The sequence below is a fragment of the Etheostoma cragini genome, chromosome 16, assembly GCF_013103735.1.
Source record: "Etheostoma cragini isolate CJK2018 chromosome 16, CSU_Ecrag_1.0, whole genome shotgun sequence".
Classification (NCBI taxonomy): domain Eukaryota; kingdom Metazoa; phylum Chordata; class Actinopteri; order Perciformes; family Percidae; genus Etheostoma; species Etheostoma cragini.
In genome coordinates this window covers 11,862,712-11,884,620 of record NC_048422.1, presented here as the reverse complement: position 1 = coordinate 11,884,620, position 21,909 = coordinate 11,862,712, and the positions used below count along the sequence as shown (strand labels likewise).

Below are 21,909 nucleotides of genomic sequence, written 5' to 3'. Positions count from 1 at the left end.
ACAAGACACAGGTCTCAGACTCAATATCAGGAGAGTATAAATGCAATATGTTTGGGTGGCTAGTCTGTTAGCTGGCTTAAATGTTTCAACTTTTACTTGGCTTTTGTCATACATTATTGCGTCATTACATGATTGTTGCCATTCCTTGGAAAGGCCATAACGAGCTGCTACATGTTACAACGTCGGGAGTGGGAGAGTTGATTGTAATTTATACATTTCTTGAAAGACGGATATCTTAAAAAAAAACTATTCTGCGTGTTGTCTGGGGTGCCTTAAAGAGGCAATTACTGTAATTCGCGTAAGAAATCCAACTACCTCTTTTACATCTACCATTTACATGCATCTTTGACATTTAATCAAATTTCCACTCCATATAAAACATAAGATGACAGTAATAGTTGTCCTTTAGTGGACAGAAATAATTCAGCCTTTTGGAACAATACCCAGGCTTAACATAGACGAATAATGAGCTTAAGACAACAGAACGTGCTTTTTGGTATGCAAGACAATATAACAACTCTGCAGATAGAACATGACAATGTACTCAGATTTGAATGCAGAAAGGCATTTTGGAGGGACAAAATCAGCACAAATATAAGGTATTTGATACAATCATGGTGTAAATGTGATTTTCCATCTCCTGAGGTTATCTTGGCGCAAGAGGCATGGTAATATGTTAGGTGTAAAGAGGTGGTTTTTTTGCCAGTTTTGGTTGGATATTAGTCATCACCTGAATTATGTGTTTCTTATGAATTGGAAGGCATTGACATAACCAAAGCCTCAAATTTCAACTGGCACTTAGATGACGGTAATGAAAGGGTTTACTAGGCCTGCATTGGCTTTGTATATTTATTTTTCTGGTTCAGTGATGAGCCAGAGCAGCCTGGAATTCCAGACGCAAATCCAAAAGATTAACTTGCTGAGCAAATTCAAATTTTGCTGTCGCAAGAACTTTGGATTTCCAGGGTGGAACCAGAGTACAACAAGATTACATTTTCTTTACCAGCTTGCCATCTAGATCATCCAGCATCTAAAACCAGATCACAACTGCTAGTTTCCTTTTGCAGAAGTGTGAAGTCTGAGGTGTGTTCACGACTCTGGGCTCGACACCTGAGAAGGAGCTGAAAAGCACCGGTATGGAGGGAGGGGGAAAAGGTCTGAGTGATCTACAAAGACACTATTGCTGTATGTTTGTATGCAGAAAGGAACTCTGCATCTGAATGTGTCCTGCACTTTATATCTGCCATTTAATATTCTTACATTTAGGTTTTGTCACTTTTTTTTTGCTGTGTTCCCTGTCATCCAGAGTTGAATCGGAAATTCTGAACATTTCTTTCTTTTTTTTAACAAGCAGGCTTTAGATGAGCTTGTTTGAATTGTATGACATTTTGTTTAACTTTTTCTCTTTGCAGACTTTTTGTTGTCAAATCTTTCAAGGGAGCTTTTGCCAGATTTATCAGACTTCCAATTAACTGTCACATTGATGATAATCTTTTTCAAACGAGACAAAAATCTTCTGAGCGACTCAATCAGTTAGATTTTTACTACAGACTGTGGAATTAAAGTTACCATATAATGCGAGTACAATGTTTGTTTATCACATAAAGCTAGCCTGTGATGCATCGTGGATTCTGCAGTGCACTTGTAATTTCACTATCAATAATTTCACAGATTTATGTATTCTCTGCACAGTGCTGGTGTTGGGCAGTGCACATATAAGAAGAATCATACCATACACACACACAAACTGACGTAAGCAGTGAAGCTATAACAATGTCCTGTAGTGGTCTTAAATGTATTTTCTTTTTTGTCCACAGTGATTTATCAACTATGCAAAACAATTGTATGGCTTATGCTGTTATTCTAAACCTGTGGCCAGTGTCCATGGTGTCTCAACCTCCTAAACTATTTAAAGACTATCACCAATTTGTGATTGTGAGATTTAGTATAGGAATTTCAGTCACTAAGACGTGAGCTTTTAGGAAAAGCATACACTTCCTATTCACAGTAGGCTATTATAAGATTTGGCTTTTTATTGCGGCTGTAAAAACTTAAATATATAGATCTAATGCTCAATGTTTGTGTTTTGTTGTCAACTGCTTTAGTTCTTTGTAGTCCTGCTGTAATTATACAAAGGGCTCATCGGGCATGATGAAGTTGAGTTGCATTGTGGGTAACCCAGGAACCAATAAAAATGGGGACTGCTGGAGACTCCCAGAAAAACCTTTTTGCATACTTTTTCTTTTACTTTTAAGTATGTACTGCAGCTGTCCTTAACAGGTATGTGCTGTTGCATGCAAGTTGCTTACAAATGGGACATACTCCTTCATAACATTGCAATTTAAACTTTGGCCCTCAAGCTTGTTTATGATTGTGGGTCAGAATATTGAAAAGCATGCTGGCTTGCATACTGCAAATTCCGAGTGTGTGACTGATGCACGTTCTTGTAGGCTTGCATCGGTTTGTCTCGTCATTTTTTGAATTAGGAACCTAATTTTGACCTTTATCCTTTAGTAATTTATATGCCTTTGTCCCAAGACTTATAAGAGATGGCACTCCTTGTAACTTCAAACTGATACCGTACAAGTCAGTTTCAAAATTTAAAATTCTACTTACAGATTTCTCAGTGTTCACCAAGTCTAAAAAAATATATATAAATGACAGCTGTTATAGCAATGCACAATGGTAATGGGGCTATTGTGTATGAGAACTTCTTTCTTTTTTTCTGATAAATACATTTCCTTAAGTTTGAATCCAGGAGTTTTTTTATTTATTGGGTACTACTAATTTTCATAAACCCATCATTCATTGTTGCAATATAGAACGAGTATGGCAGCTTTTAACGTGCAGCTGTGCTGTACAGAAAGGGATGGTGGCACGGCTGAAACCGTGACTAGACTTTCCTGCAGATATTTTAATAACTTTTGCCTTACTGTTGATACATAGAAAAAAATAAATTATGTCAAACAAAAATCTACATAGACGATAGATGATATGCTGATATTAATGTAGTCCTAAACAGGCCAAGACCATCAATTTTCACAGTTGGGAGACCAAATTCACAAATTATAGGCAAACATGAAGAATAAAATTAGAATTTTATAAATAAAAAGAATTCAAGATTTTTCAGAACGGGCTGAGGCAGTCTAAGAGCTTGCTAAAACTTGCGCTGCCACATCCTGCAAAACCACGCCCGTCAAGGTGAAATACCAAGTTTTAGGGAGTACCGTTTCGGCTGCATCAATTTTTTTTACTTGTCCGTGATGAGTCATACTCATTTAAGTGTTATAGGAAACCGTTTTAGGGGCAGGTGTGTTACTATTATAATTAGTCAAATAAAACACTGACTGGGAAGTTATCCAGTTGACTTATTTTGGTGTACGATAATATACTACATACAGTAACTACAAGATTTATTTAGATTGGGACAATGCACATTAATCAACATTTCTGTAAATGTGCTAGTGTTAGCCAGTCGGATAGTTTTCAACTGTATTCCTAGTATGCATGTTTTTATGGTGGGAGGAAACCAGAGCACTCCACACAAAAAGGCCTGGAATGACCTGGATTTGAACAAACAATCTTCATGCTGTGAGGCAGAAGTGCTAACCACTTAGTTACAATGCTGTAGAAGCAGTAGTGCTTTGAGTGTATTGAGATCACAAGTTGTATGTTGTTTAGGAAGAGGTGATATTCTTTTAGAAACACACACAGTATAATTCAGGAAGCATTCACTGCATAAATGAAGCTGCACTAGGCTACATTTGTAAGGCAAGCTAGCATTTCTATGGCTATTAACATGGTGAATAATTCTTCAGACTTTAAGTGCAAAACAAAACTGTGGATCAACCTTAAATGCTGTGAAATCTTCAAACAAGATGATAGCCCTGTGCAAACTGTGCTTTGACTTTTTAAGTTATACATTTTGAATCTAGTTTTAGTTGTCAAGTCACATCACATGGCAACTATCAGTATACATTTATAGCCTGTGTCATTGTAGAAGAAAACGAATTACCATTAACAGTTATTTTATTTTATATTGATATCCTCTTTCCTACTTACTGATTAGATTTCTATTATTTTCTGTGAAAAACAAACGTTCTGTGTTAATGGGATTCGCCTGCCTTTTGCATAGCTGGTCAAAACAATGCATTGCTCTTGGGTCACTGTTGGTGAGACCTTTTGTTAAAGCCAAACTCCAGCGGGTTCACACATTCAAAGTAAGGACCGTCTGAACCGGCTCCAGTGGAGTTAATTCCTCGTTTAAACAAAGGACCGCTTATCAATAGACTGAGCAAACAGTGTCTGATCTATGCAAATCTACTCAGTTAGTTTGGTGAGCCGATGCCTTGCTTAGCTTTTGCTTTTGTGAGCTTCTTTCTCCACTACGCTGTGAATTCAACTCATCTGAACCAGCCACTGGATTTATATTTATACTGTTTATTAGACCTGAGAGAACTGCCTATAGAACGCCAATAAAACAATGTGAATTTCAAAGTCAATACAATTAAGACTCACAGTGGTTAAAAGAAGCTGTTACACAATGTTTAGTTAAACATATTCAATATAACAAGTGTGGTTCATACATCATTCAATATGTGGTCCATATTCATAAAAGATATTTACAAACTACATTCACTGAGCTACCTGTTACATTCCAAAAGCAGCAAAAGGCACTTGAGTGCAAAAGTTAATATACAGTCATTTGTATAACATGGCACAATTCCCTATAGTATTTTTTTCTAATAGAGAAAACAGAAAAATCTTTCATTTAGCACAAAATCGTTTCTTGTGTTTGTTCATTGTTTTCAGTGTTGTTTTTGTTACTTTTGTAATTTTTTGAAATTTACAATTTCTTGTAAACGTTACCTTGATATTAGATACAGCAACGTCTCCTGGTTTCATAAAGGCACATCATTAAATAAAAAGACAATCTGTGGAAAATCTAAGGATTAATGCTTAGGATTTTAAGCAAACATCCTGAGAGTTTCCCAACTTATCTGCAGTCTTATTATCGCTCCTGACATAAACTGTATGAACTTGCCCCTCATTTTTAACATTCTTAGTATATTATTGCAGAGATGGCTTTCCTCTTGGTTCACAGAAAGAGGCACATGATTGGATGGTGCGTACGGAGTGGTTTAGGCCGGTAAAATAACCCTTCTTGCTCTGTTCAGGCTTTCTATGCAACTTTTTGTTTAACCGAGTAGAGTTTTCTGTTAAGGAAAGCCTCGACGTGCGGCCAAATCTTGTTGGTTTCAGTCCCAGAGAAGATCTGTAGTACACCTTTACTCCTGCAAGGAAAGTAAACAGTACAGTTACTATGTAAACTGCTTTTCCCACACAGCAATCAGAAAAAATACATGCATCACTTCATCAGTTTTTTAATATGCAGAGAACTGTGACTACTACCTTAATATATGCTGTACAGCAAATAAAACATATTAAACAGCAATCAAAGCATTTTCTTATCCTTTCAAGCATATTTTCTCAAACGTTTTTTAATATTGCACCCCCTTTTAACTGTTTTTTTTTTTTGTTGACATTTTTTGGAAAAAGTCTAAATAAAGATGAACAGTACAGCTCTGGAAGTGATAGATTTACTAAACAACAGCCTTGTAACTAAAAACATGTAAAGGTCCCATGACATGGTGCTCTTTGGATGCTTTTATACAGGCCTTAGTGGTCCCCTAATACCATAGCTGTATAGTCTCAGCCTTGGTGCAGAATTACAGCCACTAGTGCCAGTCCCACAATAAGCTTTCCTTACGACGTGACATTTCTGAGTCTGTAGCTTTTAAGAAAAAGGGGGGGTCCAAAAATAGAAACTATCATGCTTGTTCTTGCAAACTGGGTCCACAGCCTCACAAGTCCAGTATTTGTATTTTTTTTTTTTTCTTGGATTGTATTGATGATGGTAAAGATAATAATATTTTTTCATTTGCGCTTATTTAATTAATAGCAGTGTGTCATTTTGAAATGTGTCTCTTACACAATTTTCAGTCATGCGAGCAACTGTGAAGACTGTGAAGGGACGAGTTAAGGTGGTTCATTTATGTGTATACTTCAGTGAGATAATACAGGGCAATGCAGTCTAACATATTCCTATTTTTCCTCAGGGTCTCTTTATAGTGCTGCAAAATAGGTAACTGTTACAAGCACATCTACATATACTGTATATAAGTAGGTAGATGTATTTTGATCCATGTATCTTACCTGTAATACTCTAAGACAGGCTCTGTCTGGGTTTCATAGGCCTTCAGTCTCCGTGTCACTGTCTCTGGTGTGTCATCGCCCCTCTGGACAAGAGGCTCCCCTGTCACATCATCCAAACCCTGGAAAAAACACATCAAAACGCTGTAGCCAACTTGTAAAAACTACAACTCTGCAAAACGCTGTTATAGTACTTTTGAATGCATGTTTTCAACAAGCTGGAAATGGATTTTTTTTTTTTTCACTCCTGCTGTATAGTAATAGGAATTATCATATATCGTAAACCCCAAAAATGTGAGAAACCTGTTGAGACAAGGTTGCTTATAAATGCTGGAGCACTGTAACTTCCAGTTAGGATTTGTCCAGCCCAAACCCAGATACCGCACAGGAACTGGAATGTGAAACACTGCTAAAAAAAAAACAAAAAAAAAAAAAACGTGCTAAGGAGACACAAGGCTGATGATAGAAAAGCTGAATAATGTTGAAAGACATTATGTTGCTAGACTTAGTGATAACACCATTTCACCAAAATAATGATCTCAAACAGAAACCGCAGCAGAAAGTATGACGACGTCATATCTTTTACAGTATGTTAACCAAAACGGTTCTATTCAAGTTATGACAGTGTAACAGTGAGCCAGCATTTACAATACAGGGACATTGAAACTGAAGCAGCTAAATGGAATTCAGCCACTATTAATGCTATTATTTATACCTGGGACACAAAAAAAGTCTTCATCTCATCTCTAAGTGGATTCTATATCATTTTTTGACACCACATGGGGGACAAGCTTACGAGCTGATGTTTATCAGGTAATGTTTGACATGTTTATCATTTGAATTAAATTTACCATGGTAACATTTGCTAACTAATACTAAACACAAGGTTCCACTGGGGCTGATGGGAATCTCATTAGTTTTGAAGGTTTTTGGTCATAAATGTAAGTATTGGCCAAAGAAAGATTTTGACTTGGTAGTGCTCAAGGAAAAGTCAGTAGGTTTCACCATCTGGGGAACATAAATGTCTTCACAAAACTTGATGGAAATCCATTCAATAGTTGTTGGACTGACCAACCAACAGACAAACATTGCCATCTCTGGAGACGCAAACAGGTCTAAAATTAAGCCGCAGGTGTTTTGAAATGACTTGATCAGTTAGACTAGAAGGAAAAATGAAAGTCTGCGTGTCCGAATATTTTGCTACTATCTCAAGACAATCTAAATAGAAACCTGCACCACTGGAAATAGTGTGAGGAACATTCATATTATGACCAGCTACAACCATTCATTGTATCAATTTACCCTCTTGTATATTTCAGCAGGAGATGCTGTTATGAGACATGCATAGAACGTTCCAGGAATTTAACAGTGTCTACGGTTTCCTTAGGGAGCTTACACAGTCCCTAAAGAGCACTTCTTGGTTGCAAAGTAACAGCATGAGTGTGCTGTCCCAAATGATATGCATGAAATGAATGATTCACATTTGCAACACCTGAATCCATGCCTCAAGCAATTCAAGTTGTTCCGAAAGCTTAAGTCAGAACTCTGGTACAAGATGTTACTGATGAAATAAGCTCAGTTTTCACTATTAGTGTTTGAAGGTAAAGAACTAAAAATAAGAAGAAATACTGGCATTTTAAACCCTAAACCTCATTGGTTCTATTCTGCCTTTTTATGGTCCTTCTGTTGCATTTTTTTCTCTCAAGCAGGACTGTGAAGAGTAGACTGAGCCAATGATTAACTATGAATGTGTTACTCCTCCAGACTGTGCGGGAAATCTAGCGGAACACAAGCTGCAAATCCCTGCCACAGAAAGAACACATGACTACAGGCACATTAGCTAGGAATAATCATTCATCAGTTACACCGAAACAGAAAGTCAAAAACTTTGTCAACCTAACTGTATGTTATAGGCTAAATATATATAATATATAATACTTACTAATAGACCCATCAATTGAGCCTATCAAGGGAGATGTTAGCTTATTTTGTTAGTTTCAAGGATAAAATCAATATGTAAAATGACTAAAGTCTGTAAAAGAGAACTTGGTAATGTCTATGCCAGATACTTTTTTCAGCTAAAAAGTAGTTGCCTGTGTCAGACAGCGCTGTCTGTAGTCATGGAAACAGGATGCAGCAGGCATACAAATGATGTTGGTCAAAAATAACTTCAATAAAAATGATTTCACCAGAGATAAATCTTCAAAGAACATTTGTAGGAAACAATCAGAAACTAGAGTTCCAATATCATGCATAAAAAAGAAACAATTATACTCTATATTATGTATATTTTCTGTACTGATGTCTGAAAACAAGAAACTCAAACAAGGAAGGAGTAATAGGGGAGAGGGGATGTATTTACAAGAACTTTAGGCGGGTTGAAATCTATGTTGTAGACTCTGCCGCTGGGAAGGTGAGTCCAGCGTGAGGTGAGCCTCTCTTTGATCGTGTGGAAAGGTACATTGAGGTTGATGACTGTGTCCACGCCAAAGGCGTCATCCAGAGCCTCGGCCTGGAATGCCGTACGAGGGAAACCTGGTAGAGACGGATGGACAAGGCAAAAGGTACAGGAAAGAAGGATGTTTAAAAACAACTATACCAAGATTTGAACTTAATAGCATAAGACATAGATCTAAAAGATCATGAATTATCTTACAATCGTGTTAAGATCTTTAGCAAACAATGCTGATAATACCCTTTTTTTCTAACAAATGCTTCCCAGGAGACATTAGTGGTCCTACCATCAAGCAGCCAGCTGCTCTGGCTCATTGCTCTCAGGTCACTCAGGATGAGACGACACATGATGTCATCAGGTACCAGCTGACCCTGATCAATACAGGACTTCATCAAAAGACCGAGCTCTGATACACACACACACACACACACACACACACACACACAAAAAGAGATGGGGTTGCTGTTTATAACAATGTCTATAACACAGTTTTTTCCTAACCACAGTATAAAAGATGAACTGTACCTTCTTGCCAAACACATCAATGACATCAATTTTCTCCAGTTAAATAAATTAATAGCCTAAGCGTTTGTATGTTTGTAGCCGTTTCCTCCTTCAACACTTCCACCCTGGCAGTGTTTGCAAAGTGTCTATCGTTGTAAACACAGCCTGTAGCCAAGAATTATATAACACCACAGTTTTTGGGGAAAAAGAACCAAAGTATAAACATATATTATGTCATGCTAAATTACAGAGAACTGCACAAAAAAATCTAGCCAGTTTCCATCTGATACATCAATGCATTTTTGACATTGATGGTCTGAAGACAACGTACTATATAACTTATTAACATTGTTCTGCTATGAAGCTACCTAATTTAACATGATAATCTGCATGAGAATTTCTTTTTTTCTATCACTTCCACTTTAATTGGGCAGAGTCCAGCTGAAGAAAGGAAGTTGCTGACAACCCTTGCAGAAATGACCTGAATGTGCTGATTACTGCTGTGATGTTACCATAAGATAAAAAGCGTAAAAGGGTCAAATTGACAATTAAATACATATGACAAATAACTAGAAGTTCAGGAAGCAAATACATTGTTACAGTAACAACCGCTATTCTATGTTAATGTGACTGAATGAGTTGCTGTTTCTTCTGATATAACACATGTAATACATGAAGAGGGCACGCCAGTATGCTTTGGGCCGGCACACTGAACCCAGAACAAGTTCTTTAGAAAGCAAAGGCGTTGTTGCATGGTTACCAGTTTAGCAAGGCAAGTATTGCAAGATGCAACGATTAGGAGGATTTTGCTACTGATAAGTGGCATTGTAATGCGTTATACATCCAAACAGTCATTTTTAATGTCCAGTATGTCTTGTGAGAAGGTTTGAGAGGCGGTCTCAGGAATCTAAGGTCACTGATTCAGATCCATGGACTGTTTGGGCAAATTTGAGCTGGGAAAGACAAAAAGAACTGCTTTGACTGCACAGCTTCCGACAACACAAGGTTCTGGTTCCATTGAGGAACTTGAAAATGTCTACAAGTGTACAGTATGTAAGTATAACAGAGAAGTTTGATAGGATTGTACAACAGTCATTGCGGGAGACCTAATCCTACTTTAACCTTGCACTACTTTTGTGTACATAGGGTTCCTCTATCAAACAGCAGTGAAAACACACCTCTTCATCTGTAGGCCCTCCTCTTAAGGAACAAAGGTGCAGTCTTCCTAACCTTTGCACCTCTCTTTATCATTATCCAAGGTGATATTGAGAAGTATGCCTCCTTCCAAAGCTCAGGTAATGTTGAGTTCTAGTGTTTCCAGTAGAAACATAAAACAGCATGCTCCATAACCCTGAAAACCAACTGACCTTGGCTAAAAAGAACATCGTTTCTTCCATTCAACCTCGGTGGTATGTCACAGCCAGATAATAAATCTAACTGGTATAGGAGTGGTGCTCTTATCACAGCAGTCCAGAAATCCAACTGCAATGTCAGTATAACTTCCTGTAGTGTTCCTGTTTGTGTGTAATAACAATCTGCTTATGTTTTAAGCATGATAGTAAAATGTGTAGGTTTTTTCTAACAGTCCATAAAACAATGTTTTAAAAATAACATGTATAAGGTCCCTTCTTGTTAAACAGACCACACCTGAAATAATCTTGTTGCAGGATCTTGGCTTCTAAAAACATTTCGAGATGTGTAGATTTGAGTAAAGATCACATCTCTACTGCCTTGGTAGATGTAGAACGTCACTATCTTACCGGTTTTGGCGTTGATGTTGGCTCTCAAAATGTCCCCACTAGAAATGTGTTTCAGTCCAAAAGTTTTAGTAATGCGCCCAGATACTGTTCCTTTCCCCGACCCCGGAGGTCCCATAATGACAGCACGAAAAATCCTGTTAAGACCCATCTCTGGACGATTGTTTGTTGAAACTGAGTTTAATCCTTCCCATGAAACCCTTCTGGATGCTCAGACTCGAGACTCGAACACGTATACTTTCTTAAGAAGTGCGCAACCGGGGCGCGTCTTTATGCAGCCAGTCGAGAATCTCACTCGAGCTAGACTTGTATTTCCCTGCAGAAACACACTGAGGAGGAAGAGGAGGAATAGCAGGAGGAGGAGTAGGAAGAAGAAGATGAGCAGCCAGCACAGTGGCAGCGGGGCCAAAAGGAGAACACTCCTGATAAGGGAAATGAGTGTTTACTGGAGATGTAACACGGTTATGTAATTGCATCTACGGAGGGAAAAAGCTTGTTGGCACGGTTTCGGAGATTAATCCCTTCCCAGCCTAGATTAAATTCTCTCAACGGACAGAGCTGCAGATTGGCATGCAGGCTGGGTTGAACAACAACCAATCTGCACTCTCTTTTCAGCTTCTAAAACAAAAGAGAGGAGAAGACATTCCTGATTAAATAACACATTCCGGAAACGTCCGGGGCTAGATTTAATCATTGTGCGAGTCTGTGTATTTAAATTTGGTTTAAATTCACTTCATTTTATGCCAACCCTTTGTATCCTACTGATGAAAAATAAAAGACAATCCTTACAGATAGGCTAGTGGTAACCCATTTGTTTACGTTTTGATCACGCTTTGTGCCTTTAAGACGCAAAGATAGTATCAAGCCACGCCCACTGTGCTTTAATAAATCGCTATCTGACGCCACCTAGTGGCTCAGTGCGGCGACGTGCCCTCAAAAAAATCCTTTCTGGACCTCCTGTTTTGCCGTATCTTCACCTCCCATCAACGTTTTCCAAGATAAACACACGTGGATTTTCACTGACGCCAGGCAGAAACAACAATAACATGGCAAGCCACGGGCTCGCTTACGACGGCTGCAATTTCTTTAGACAACGGCTAGTTTTAGCCACACTCAGCGGGAAGCGTGTTAAAATAAAAAACATACGGTCTAAAGATGATAACCCGGGGCTTCGCGGTGAGTTGCAGTTGCATGTGGCGCAGTTAGCTCCAGAGCTAACGTGCTAGCTGTTACGCAGTTGGGAGTGGGTTTTATCACTGGTCGTCAGAAGTGTGGAAACGATGGGACAGTAGTGTAAATGTGAGATGAATACATTCTTACCTCAAAGTTTTGCTGGTGTTATAGTGGTCAAGAGCATTGAAGCAGTTTTTGCAGAGCTCTTTTTGACAGTATTAGAGGGACCTATCTTGGCACATGTGAGTGAGGGTCTTCAGAAGTTCCAACAGTATGCAAGCATACTTTAATCCACTTTTCTGACTCCATATTTTTTTGTGTTGTGGGCAAAATATAAAAGGAAAAAGAAGGCATTAGCTTACCCCAACATAACTTGTTTAGATAAGTATGTGTGTGTGCTGACTCGCCTTAGATATTAGAAAATATGGCTTTCATCAACGGATTCTGCTGTTGGAAGATGTTTGGTTCGACTAACTGAATATTTTTTCTGCTTACCTTCTCCAGATTTTGAAGCCAGCCTCATCAGACTGCTAGACAAAGTGACCAATGGCTCCATAATAGAGATTAACCAAACAGGTCAGTGGTATCATTAGGATATGACAATAGTGTTTACTTTTTCACAATCTTTGGGATTGATCTAATTACTGTTTACTGTCAGAGGACAGCAGAGTCATTTCAGTGTTGTTCAACACCAGCAGATGGACCCAGGTATAATTATATGATTTTAGTAATTTGGTGTTCAGTATTCTCGCTCTCTTATCATTCTTTTTATATCTTGTTTTGCTCTCTTTGGCGTATGGCAGTAATGTTAAGTTCAACTGGAGTGATATTCAGTGGTTCCGTTATAACACTGTAAACTACCACCCACTACATTATGGACTCACTCACTGTCCCTATGTGTCTGTCCTCACAAGGTACTGTGTTATTCTACCAGCCTGGCTTGCTGTATGGTGGCTCTGTAGAACATGACTGTAACTTACAGCGCTCTGTTGGCTACTATCTGGAGGCCCTGCTCATGTTGGCTCCATTCATGAAGACTTCTCTTAAGGCCACACTGAGGGGAGTCACTAACGATGCCACCGACCCGACGGTGAGGCCAAGCATGCATGTATCTTATCATCTTCTAACTATTCATTTTTGTTTAATTGTGTTCCTTTGAATTTAAGTGTGACTTATGTAGCTCATGATCACACTGGGTGCGTGGAGCTTAAGCATTCTTCTGCAAAACATGTCAAAGCTTACATTGAATTTCTGGGTAAAAGGCACACCTCTCAAAACCAAATGTGCACTACCCTCTAGTACACCCACCATTTCATGCAATTATATGTCAGCTCAAATCAACGCTGTAGGTGTCGTTACAAACTGCATATTTGATTTCTAAGGTGGAGAATTTTGAACAGGTCAGAAGCATAGTCAGGTTTTTACATCAAATCGGAAGTTTGTATATTGACTTTAGACAGTGTGAAGATGTTCAGTTCGTGGTTTACATTATACATTTGTAAATGCAGTCTGTTCTCATTGTGACACCCATTTTGCCTCTGAGTTTATTTGCATGTTTGATGTGTTGTTACAGCAGGTCAGTCTCAGCCATTCTTATTTTTTTGTTGCTCTGAGCTGCATTGTCTCAAAGTGGATAAACCACAGACGAGAAAGCATCAGAGACAATAGAGAGAGGTGTTGTCGTGGAAACAGTGTGTTGCTGTGTTTGGAAATGGTTCATCATAGGCATTTTCAACCCTGTGAAGACACAGAAGCATGTTTTAAGGCTGTGAACACTGTCTCCTGTAGGTTGACATGCTGAAGTCCACAGCTCTCCCTCTGATGAAGAAATTTGGTATTGATGGAGAGGGCTTTGATCTCAAGGTGAGGACACAATGGTGGTGTAAGGTTATACATTATAGTGCTGCTGCTCGAACACAAGTCGGCCTATCCTTATCTCTCGCTCTCTCTGTTCCTGCTCTCTCAGGTGCTGAAGAGGGGTATGGCGCCTGGTGGGGGAGGAGAAGTAGTTTTCACATGTCCTGTCCGCAGGACCATCAGGCCAGTGCAGTTGACTGACCCAGCAAAGATCAAAAGGATCAGAGGAGTGGCGTATCCTTCTCAGGCTCACAGTCATGACCCCTTTTTTTAATCTATAAACAAAGTTGATGTGATAAAAATTGTTATTTAAAAGCTTTTTTTTTTCAGTTCAGTCCTATTTTTATTTTGTTGTCAAATCCAGAGATATTCAACAGTTGGGCCGTAACCTCTTTAAGGTTCCTCAGAGTTAGTGCAGGGGGCTTTAAAATAATGTTTAAAAGAAATTATGGTATGAAAGTTTTTTTTTTTTTTAGATTTAGATAAATCTGAAAAGGTAAATTTAAGAGTTTTTCTTTTTTACATTATAATAACAAAGATAAATTGGCATATTTGTAAAAAACAAACATGTAATGTACACGTTGAAGATAAGCATACTATAGGTAAGGTAGCCACTATGGAGTCACCGGCATTCATCTTCATCCTTCTTGCCCAGTTGCAATGCAACTTAATTTTATACAGTAAATGTAGTTGGGGTGTCCCTACACTGTCACTCTTTTAGCTAAGGGATCCTTGGCTTAAAAAATGTTAACACCCCTGGTCTAATCTAATGACCATTTTTCTTGAGTAATCCTTTTGTTTATCAAAATGTCAGAAAATAGTAGGGAATCACAGTTTTTCACACTTAAAATATCCCACAACATGTCTTGTTTTGTCTGACCAACAGTCAAAAGGCCAAAGTTATTCAGTTTACGATGTTAATAGGCAGATAAAAGCAGCAAATCCTCTTCATTGGAGAGCTTCACATTGGAGAAGCTTGAACAAGTACATTTTTGGCAATAATGATTGGCAGAAACTAAACTTTGTCAATTTCTTAAGTTTGTGCTCTTTCAGCTTTAAGTTAAAACTACTGGCGTATGAGTCATCACAGGTCCTTGACCGTCTAAACCCAGATATTCGGTTCGAGTTTCTCCTCAGATGGCTAACAGGATAGTGGAGTCAGCCAGGGGCGTCCTCAACCAGTTCATTCCAGACATTTACATCCACACCGACCACATGAAAGGGGCCAACTCTGGCAAGTGAGTATCTCAACATTAATTAATTACAGGGCCATTACTTGATAGTTAAAAAAACCCTACTCACTGTTTGTGAAGTGTGCTTACTTTTATTCATATATATAGATCAATAAATAGACAAACCACACCAGTACATACAGTACTGTAGATATGTATACAAAAAACACTATTTGCGCAATAACAAAGTGTCAATTATCCCAGATTACTCAGAGAAATACACTAAGTAATTTTTGCTGGTTAACCGCAGGTCTCCAGGTTTTGGTCTGACCCTGGTGGCAGAGACGCTGAATGGTTCCTTCCTCAGTGCTGAGATGTCGTCCATGCCGCAGGGTCAGGGAGACCCCATGTTACCAGAAGACCTTGGCAGGAACTGTGCCAAACTACTTTTGGAAGAGGTACATCGGGTAAGTACTGCAAAAAAAAAGAACTCACCTACAGTACATACTCATTCCACACACATACACACTCATGTCAGTGTTGTGGTTTTTGGGGTTTGTTAAAGGAAATATTCAGATTTCAGTTCATTGAGTGTTCATTCCACATGTCATTTTGTCCTTCATTCCGCACTCCCTTAACAGGCTCGGGCTGTTGGTAAGAGGGTATACAAGATTTTTTTCACTGTGAACAGCTGTACACACTCAGGAAGCTGGCCAATGTTTTCAGCCTTTGCACAAACAGGCCTTGTGCCTGTAAACGTCCAACAGCAGCATCTGCAATTAGACGAGGAAAGGCACAATATTGATTTATATTTGTATTTAAGCTTACGGTGTGCTCCGTGTTGTTTTGGTTTTAGACAGGCAGTAGATGAAATCAGGTAAGAATTGGCAAACACAAGGCTTTGCTACATTAAAACTTCAGGCAACTGAGACCTCATTCACCTCCTAACTGATCTACAAAGCAACTGCTATTCATAATACCAAGCCTGTCCTGTTTAATTTGCATAATTCAAGCAGGCACAATGGCTACTTGTCCATAATCTTCTCCAACATGTCTGATAATGGTTTAGAGAATACATCCAGATCTAATTTGGTATTGGATATTTTTGGAGGGATATATATTTCTAAGATTGTGTGCAAAGTCATCACTTTTATGTTGAAAACAAATTTGACATTGACAGGTTCTAGATCACTAGAGGCTGCTATCGGGTGTTAATTGCCTTGCACATGGCAGCTGTGGAATCTGTTTTTGTCCTCTTGCCAGACAAATGAAAGTTCTTGGGGAATACCTGACATAGACAGTCGGGACACATTAGAGTCTTACACCGGGAGCACACCTCAGGGGTAAGTGTGGTGTAGCCTAGATACAAGCCTGCTTGTGTACCTGGCCTTTCACACCAGCCAAATATTTTTGCGTGCCGGTCACAAAGCGTCCCCTCTCCTCTCGGGTCGGTCTATAAAGAAGTTTGTTGTCCTGTCGAGTCTGATTTTTTTTATTTTTTCATTTTTTTTATAGTGACACTTTGTTTAATGCCACATTGTCCATTTATTGACGTTTGTAAAGATTTTTTGCAGAGCCAACAGAGGTTAACTCACAGTTGGCGGCAACCCACAACATTTCATTATGAAATAAATGTCCTTGAAGAAAATGCCACTATGAATTACAAACCGACTTTAAAAAAGAAATGCATTTTTAAACCAAAAATGTCTATGATGAAATAGAAATAAAGACCTTGAGAGTCTGAATACATTATCTACTTCCAACATACAGATATGTGTGTGCAGAGGTCAAAGGTCACTTCCTGTTTAAGTTGGTAAGGTGACGTGTCAGCTGAAACAAGCTTGATGAATGAGGCTTTATCTCTGCTCATATTTCTACCCATATAGTATGTTCCCAGGTGCGACTTGCATCAGTGGTTGTAAGACAAACAAACTTGGCTGTTACTAAAACCACACACAGGCAAACATAATTTCACATAATCAGAAAATAGAGCCTAGTTCATCAGTATATGTCAATTTGATCCAGTGATTGTGTGACTTCAGGTTCTGCCTCTCAGCCCTCACTCATAGGAGTCATGTGAGTCCAGTTAACTGTTCAGGGTAGTGCTGATTAACTCTGAAACAGGAATATTGTTGGATGCATCCTCTTTACTCCGAGCAATGGAGTTGGTAACTTTCTCTTTAGCAGCCTCAGAGAGTGGTGGACTAAAAAAAAAAGTGTTCCTAAGGCAGCTGGTAGAATGGGTAGATTCACCAGTTCAGAAACTGAACAGCATTTGAATAACAGCTGATTTTAATACCTAACTGTAGCAGGAGAGCAAGGCAATCGCAACAGCTCAGAAGAGAAAAGATGACACTAAAGTAAAAGGGATGTGTGACTTGTACTGGAATAGCTCCTTTTTGAAAACTGGGAAAGGAAAATAAATTTTCTGGATTTGCGTTAAAGGGCATAGGCGCTCTGTATCGTGTGCGTATGTTTGTCTAATGGTTAATCAGTACAGTCTTGTTGTAGTAAACCAAAGCTACACGATGGACATTTTGTTTTTAGGAGCAACATCAACACTGGACAGGAGCTCATGTAAGTAATACAGGTTTGGTTGAGTTTTTGATGTTAAACGATCTTACATTTTTCTTAAAGAGATCACTAACTTGGCTTTGTGTATGCATGTGTGAAGAGCCTTGTTAGAATGTTAGTCTGCCAATGTCTGGCTATTTTTGTGAGTGTCTGTGTGTGTGTGTATACAACTTCAGAGCCACACGTTAAAAGAAAGACCATAGTAGTTGTTACACAATGAGCCCAAAGACATTCAGAATTTGAGGCAAGGGTCCTAAAAAACCAGTTACTGTTTACCCAGGTATGAAATGTTATCTTTAAAAAAAATATAACATATTTCTGTTAAGTGTTCTCACTAAATTCAGAACATGTCATGTCTTTGTCTTTTTCCGATTTTAGTCAGAATGGTGTCAAATTAGTTTAAAATCAAATACAACACAAGGATTTATCCTTAATGTATTTTGCTCCCCCAATTTTTTTTATTTTTATTTCACCCGGTGACATCTACTCAATTTTCTTGTAAAGTGTTTTACAGGTTAAGGTCGCGTTATTCCTGAAAGTTACCATTGATTTTCCATTTCATTCCATCACATGCTTGAGTTTCATCTCTTGTTTCACTTTGATTGTTTGAAATGGGGTTGTCATTTAGTCGAAGGATTCACGGGACTTTTCCATATCGCCTCGTGGCCGTTTGGTGGCTGCTGGCCTGTTTTTTTTTTTTTTCACTGGAAGGCAGGGCCTAATACTAGCTGTCAGAAATGATGTTAGTGCATCATATATTTCTTATTTTCTACTGAAGTGGAGCCGCATGTTGAAAAGGATATGCCTAACAAAACGTGGGAAACCTGAAAATGTAAGTTTGTTAAACTTTTATAGCCCACAACAGCAGCACCCAAAGGTAGTGTGCTCACGCACAACACATTTTTCGATAGTCAACAAAATGTGCTCTCAACTTTGTGGAATATGTTAGTGAAATGTAGTTTGATAAAACCACACTTTAAAATGTATATATATTTTAAAGTATATAGGTTCTTACGCTTAATGAACACTGTTGAGTTTATACTGGAGACAAGTGCATTGGTAAAATGTCTTGGAATTAAAAATATTAAAAATAAAATCCATCATGTATCCATCCAGTAGAAAGTATACACAGAAAACATACTTTGTAATAACCATTTAGATGAGAATGCTTTGTAAATTATGGTCCAACCATGTCAAACTATGGAATCTCCATCAATCCTTCATTCTGCTACTCTCAAGGCCTATTAATGGAGTAAAATGGTGGAAATAATTTGGCATGTAGTTGCAATCAAGGTGCAGGTCTTCATAAGGTTGCATAGTTGAAGTCATGAAGTACTTGTTTGAGTTAATATTTACAGCATAACCTAGTTTGATAAAGTGTCCACTTGTAGAAGGAATCTGCCTCATTGACAATAAAAAAACAAAACAATGTCACTATAGTTCCGCCGTAGCTTCAGTGATATGATTATGTAATTGAATCGTATTTCTGCTGACAATACTGCGTGACTGGGCCACATGCATGCTTTGTTAGAATGAATGCATAGTACAAGAAACTGATTCTGCGTAGCTTACTATAAACTGATGGAATGGACAAAATTGAATGTTCATTTAGTTTATAAAATGCTTCTGGGTGTGTCCAGTCTGGCATAGACCTCCTTTATACAGCCTGGGGAATAGCACATAACTGTTGTAGAGTAATCCCGATAACATGTGATCACTTGGATGCAGAGAGGGGATACTCTGTCCTCCTATATATCTGGCGTTTCGAAGAAAATGGGGAGCAATAGGGCACAGGGCAAGTAGGTCAGACGGGGCAGGGAAACACAGCATTATTAAAGGAAAAAGAAGAGGAAAATATGTTGTTGAGAGATGACATGTCCACCGTGTTCACTGTCATTGAGGAAAACTATAAAAATAACTGTGTACTTCAGAATGCACATGCCAATTTTGAAAAAGGTTTTCAAATCTGCCAGCCTGTGACAGCAAAACTGTAAATAAATGTGCTTCAAAATGTTTTCACTTTTTTAAAGTCATTATCAACAAAAATGTATTTCCGGGGCAAAAAAAGCATCCAGCCTACAAACACCTCCCGGATGCTCGCTATGCTTTGCAAGTGTAGAGGGCTATCAGTGTTGGACCTGAGATAACCTCCATTACGTATTTCTGTGTTTTTTTTGTTGCTAAAACCTATCGCCCCTCTTTCTGATGTTTTTAGGGTGGCTGCGTGGATTCATCCAATCAAAGCCTGGCACTGCTCTTGATGACCCTTGGCCAACAGGACGTGTCGAAGGTTCTGCTCGGACCCCTCTCCCCATACACGTAAGCCAACGTCACTCAATAACAGACGCACAAAGCTCCCGCCTTAGCTTATTTATGAGTTACTACAGATGCACTTTATTCTTCTGTTTATCCAATCTTGGCAAGTGACGGTATTTCAAAATCCTCGACCCAACGTCATTCAACGTCAGCACGACATTCTGGACAAATAAACTACAGAGGCCGTAACTATTCTTATCAGTTTGTTAAACCTAAGCCTTATTCCATGTTTATAATTTTTACAAATTATTACATTACATTATTACAAAAATGCCAGGTTTTTAAAATGTTTGAACTAAATGGCATCTAAATTGAATGTCCCATGCAACCAAAAGTTTGTTTCAAACACACTGGGCAGTGTAGTTCACAGTAAACAAGGTGTTCTTGCCATGACTACAGCTCAGAAAGCCTTCTGCTTATACAAAGGGGAATGGAGAGAAAATGTAAGTAAAGTGTTTTTTTCACCGCAATATTTGTTAGATTTTTTTTTTTTTTATGCAAAAGGCAGAAAATAACAAGTCTTGGTTAAATTCAATGGACATTTGATCACATTTTTTTCACATGCTTTTGAATGCATCATTATCATGGGACTTGGTCAGTTGTGCATTCACTTGATAGTGGCCGTTCATAGAGTGTTAGCGTGCTTGGTCAATGTATGATTAATTAATATATTTAGAGGGTGTGTGTTCGGTGAATGTGTAATTAATTAACATATTGCAGTTTAAGATTCATTTTAACTTGAATAATTCCTTGTGAGCCGATTAAAAAAAAAAAGCAATTGAACGCAAAGATGATTTTGGACATCATCACCATGAATGAGGAGTGATCTATGAACTGTCCATTTTCAGTTATCATGGTACCGGTGCTGTGTCCCTCTCAAGTACAGTACTATGATAACTGAAGATTGGCAGTGCCATCACAATGCACTCCTCACTCAGGTAATGCTGATGGGCTTTTTTCTTTAAAAGACTTGAAATGAAGCTAAAACCTTTTTTGTATTTTGTATTTTTTTTTATAAATTGGCTTTGCATTATACGTTTTAGTCATGCCAGCTTTAAAGGTCCCATGACATAGTGCTTTTTTGATGCTTTTACATAGACCTTAGTGATCCCTTAATGCTCTATCTGAAGTCTCTTTCCCAGAATTTAGCCGTGGTGTAGAATTACAGCCACTAGAGCCAGTCCCACATTGAGCTTTCTTTAGGACGTGTCATTTCTGTGTCTGTAGCTACTGAGGAGGGGAGGGGAGGGGAGGGGTGGCCTTGGCCAGCTGCCACTTTTCTCATTTGACAGCCATGATGTCTCTCTCTTTCTCACGGGCGGGCCAAATTCTCTGGGCGGAAAAAGCATCTGAGCTTTCATTTTCGCAAAGGCAGAGCAGGATACCCAGGGCTCGGTTTACACTTAATCGCCATTTCTAGCCACTAGGGGACCACAAGCAGGATGGGGGAACACATATTAATGTTTAAAAAACTCAAAGTGAAATTTTCATGCCATGGGACCTTTAAGAATGGAACGTAATGTGCATGAGACCTAGACTTGACGCAGACTGCATGGAGTAGACTCTGTTCTGAAACTGTCACTATGTATTCTTTCTTCGACATTTGAACTGTTTCTCATCCGACTTAGGGTCTACCCCTCTCAAATAATGAAACTGAAATTTCATCTCCCATTTTTTAAACTTTCTTTCTTCTCCTTCACTGTCTCTCCAGGGTCGAGTTCCTCAGACACATTAGAGATTTCTTCCAACTCATGTTTAAGATCGAGGTTCAGAAGCCTTCGGAAGACGAAAGGAAAGGAGGGGACAAGGTCCTGATGACCTGTGTAGGAGTTGGTTACAGCAACATAAACAAAACCATTAAATAAAACTTTTTTTATATGACATATTG

At 38.6% G+C, this 21,909-nt stretch overlaps 2 protein-coding genes and 1 long non-coding RNA gene across 3 annotated transcripts; 2 read left to right on the top strand and 1 right to left on the bottom strand.

Moving 5' to 3' along the window:
* Nucleotides 1–404: 404 nt before the first annotated feature.
* Nucleotides 405–2,840, top strand: LOC117959627. Its single transcript, XR_004659977.1, has 2 exons — nucleotides 405–1,222; nucleotides 1,506–2,840. It is a non-coding gene; the product is annotated as an uncharacterized LOC117959627 (long non-coding RNA).
* A 1,689-nt stretch (nucleotides 2,841–4,529) lies between these two features.
* On the bottom strand, nucleotides 4,530–11,359 carry ak3 (adenylate kinase 3). The gene is made up of 5 exons (XM_034896877.1): nucleotides 10,933–11,359; nucleotides 8,955–9,074; nucleotides 8,576–8,748; nucleotides 6,217–6,335; nucleotides 4,530–5,294 (listed from the first exon to the last, which is right to left on the bottom strand). Exons 1-5 carry the CDS (start codon nucleotides 11,078–11,080, stop codon nucleotides 5,183–5,185), a joined length of 672 nt encoding a protein of 223 aa, XP_034752768.1. The 5' UTR covers nucleotides 11,081–11,359; the 3' UTR covers nucleotides 4,530–5,182.
* A 480-nt stretch (nucleotides 11,360–11,839) lies between these two features.
* rcl1 (RNA terminal phosphate cyclase-like 1) lies at nucleotides 11,840–21,904 on the top strand. The gene is made up of 9 exons (XM_034896873.1): nucleotides 11,840–12,105; nucleotides 12,607–12,678; nucleotides 13,017–13,192; nucleotides 13,891–13,965; nucleotides 14,069–14,193; nucleotides 15,072–15,197; nucleotides 15,442–15,598; nucleotides 19,921–20,024; nucleotides 21,733–21,904. Exons 1-9 carry the CDS (start codon nucleotides 11,976–11,978, stop codon nucleotides 21,884–21,886), a joined length of 1,119 nt encoding a protein of 372 aa, XP_034752764.1. The 5' UTR covers nucleotides 11,840–11,975; the 3' UTR covers nucleotides 21,887–21,904.
* Nucleotides 21,905–21,909: the final 5 nt, after the last annotated feature.

Excerpts from the sequence above, each read along its gene's own strand:
- rcl1 (XM_034896873.1), top strand. The coding sequence starts at position 11,976 with ATGGCAAGCCACGGGCTCGCTTACGACGGCTGCAATTTCTTTAGACAA. Across the intron at positions 13,193-13,890 it reads ACGATGCCACCGACCCGACG|GTTGACATGCTGAAGTCCAC; the intron begins GTGAGGCCAAGC and ends TGTCTCCTGTAG. Across the intron at positions 14,194-15,071 it reads AAAAGGATCAGAGGAGTGGC|ATATTCGGTTCGAGTTTCTC; the intron begins GTATCCTTCTCA and ends GTCTAAACCCAG.
- ak3 (XM_034896877.1), bottom strand. The coding sequence starts at position 11,080 with ATGGGTCTTAACAGGATTTTTCGTGCTGTCATTATGGGACCTCCGGGG. Across the intron at positions 6,336-8,575 it reads TCAACCCGCCTAAAGTTCTT|GGTTTGGATGATGTGACAGG; the intron begins GTAAATACATCC and ends TGTTTTTTCCAG. Across the intron at positions 5,295-6,216 it reads CCTGTCTTAGAGTATTACAG|GAGTAAAGGTGTACTACAGA; the intron begins GTAAGATACATG and ends CTTTCCTTGCAG.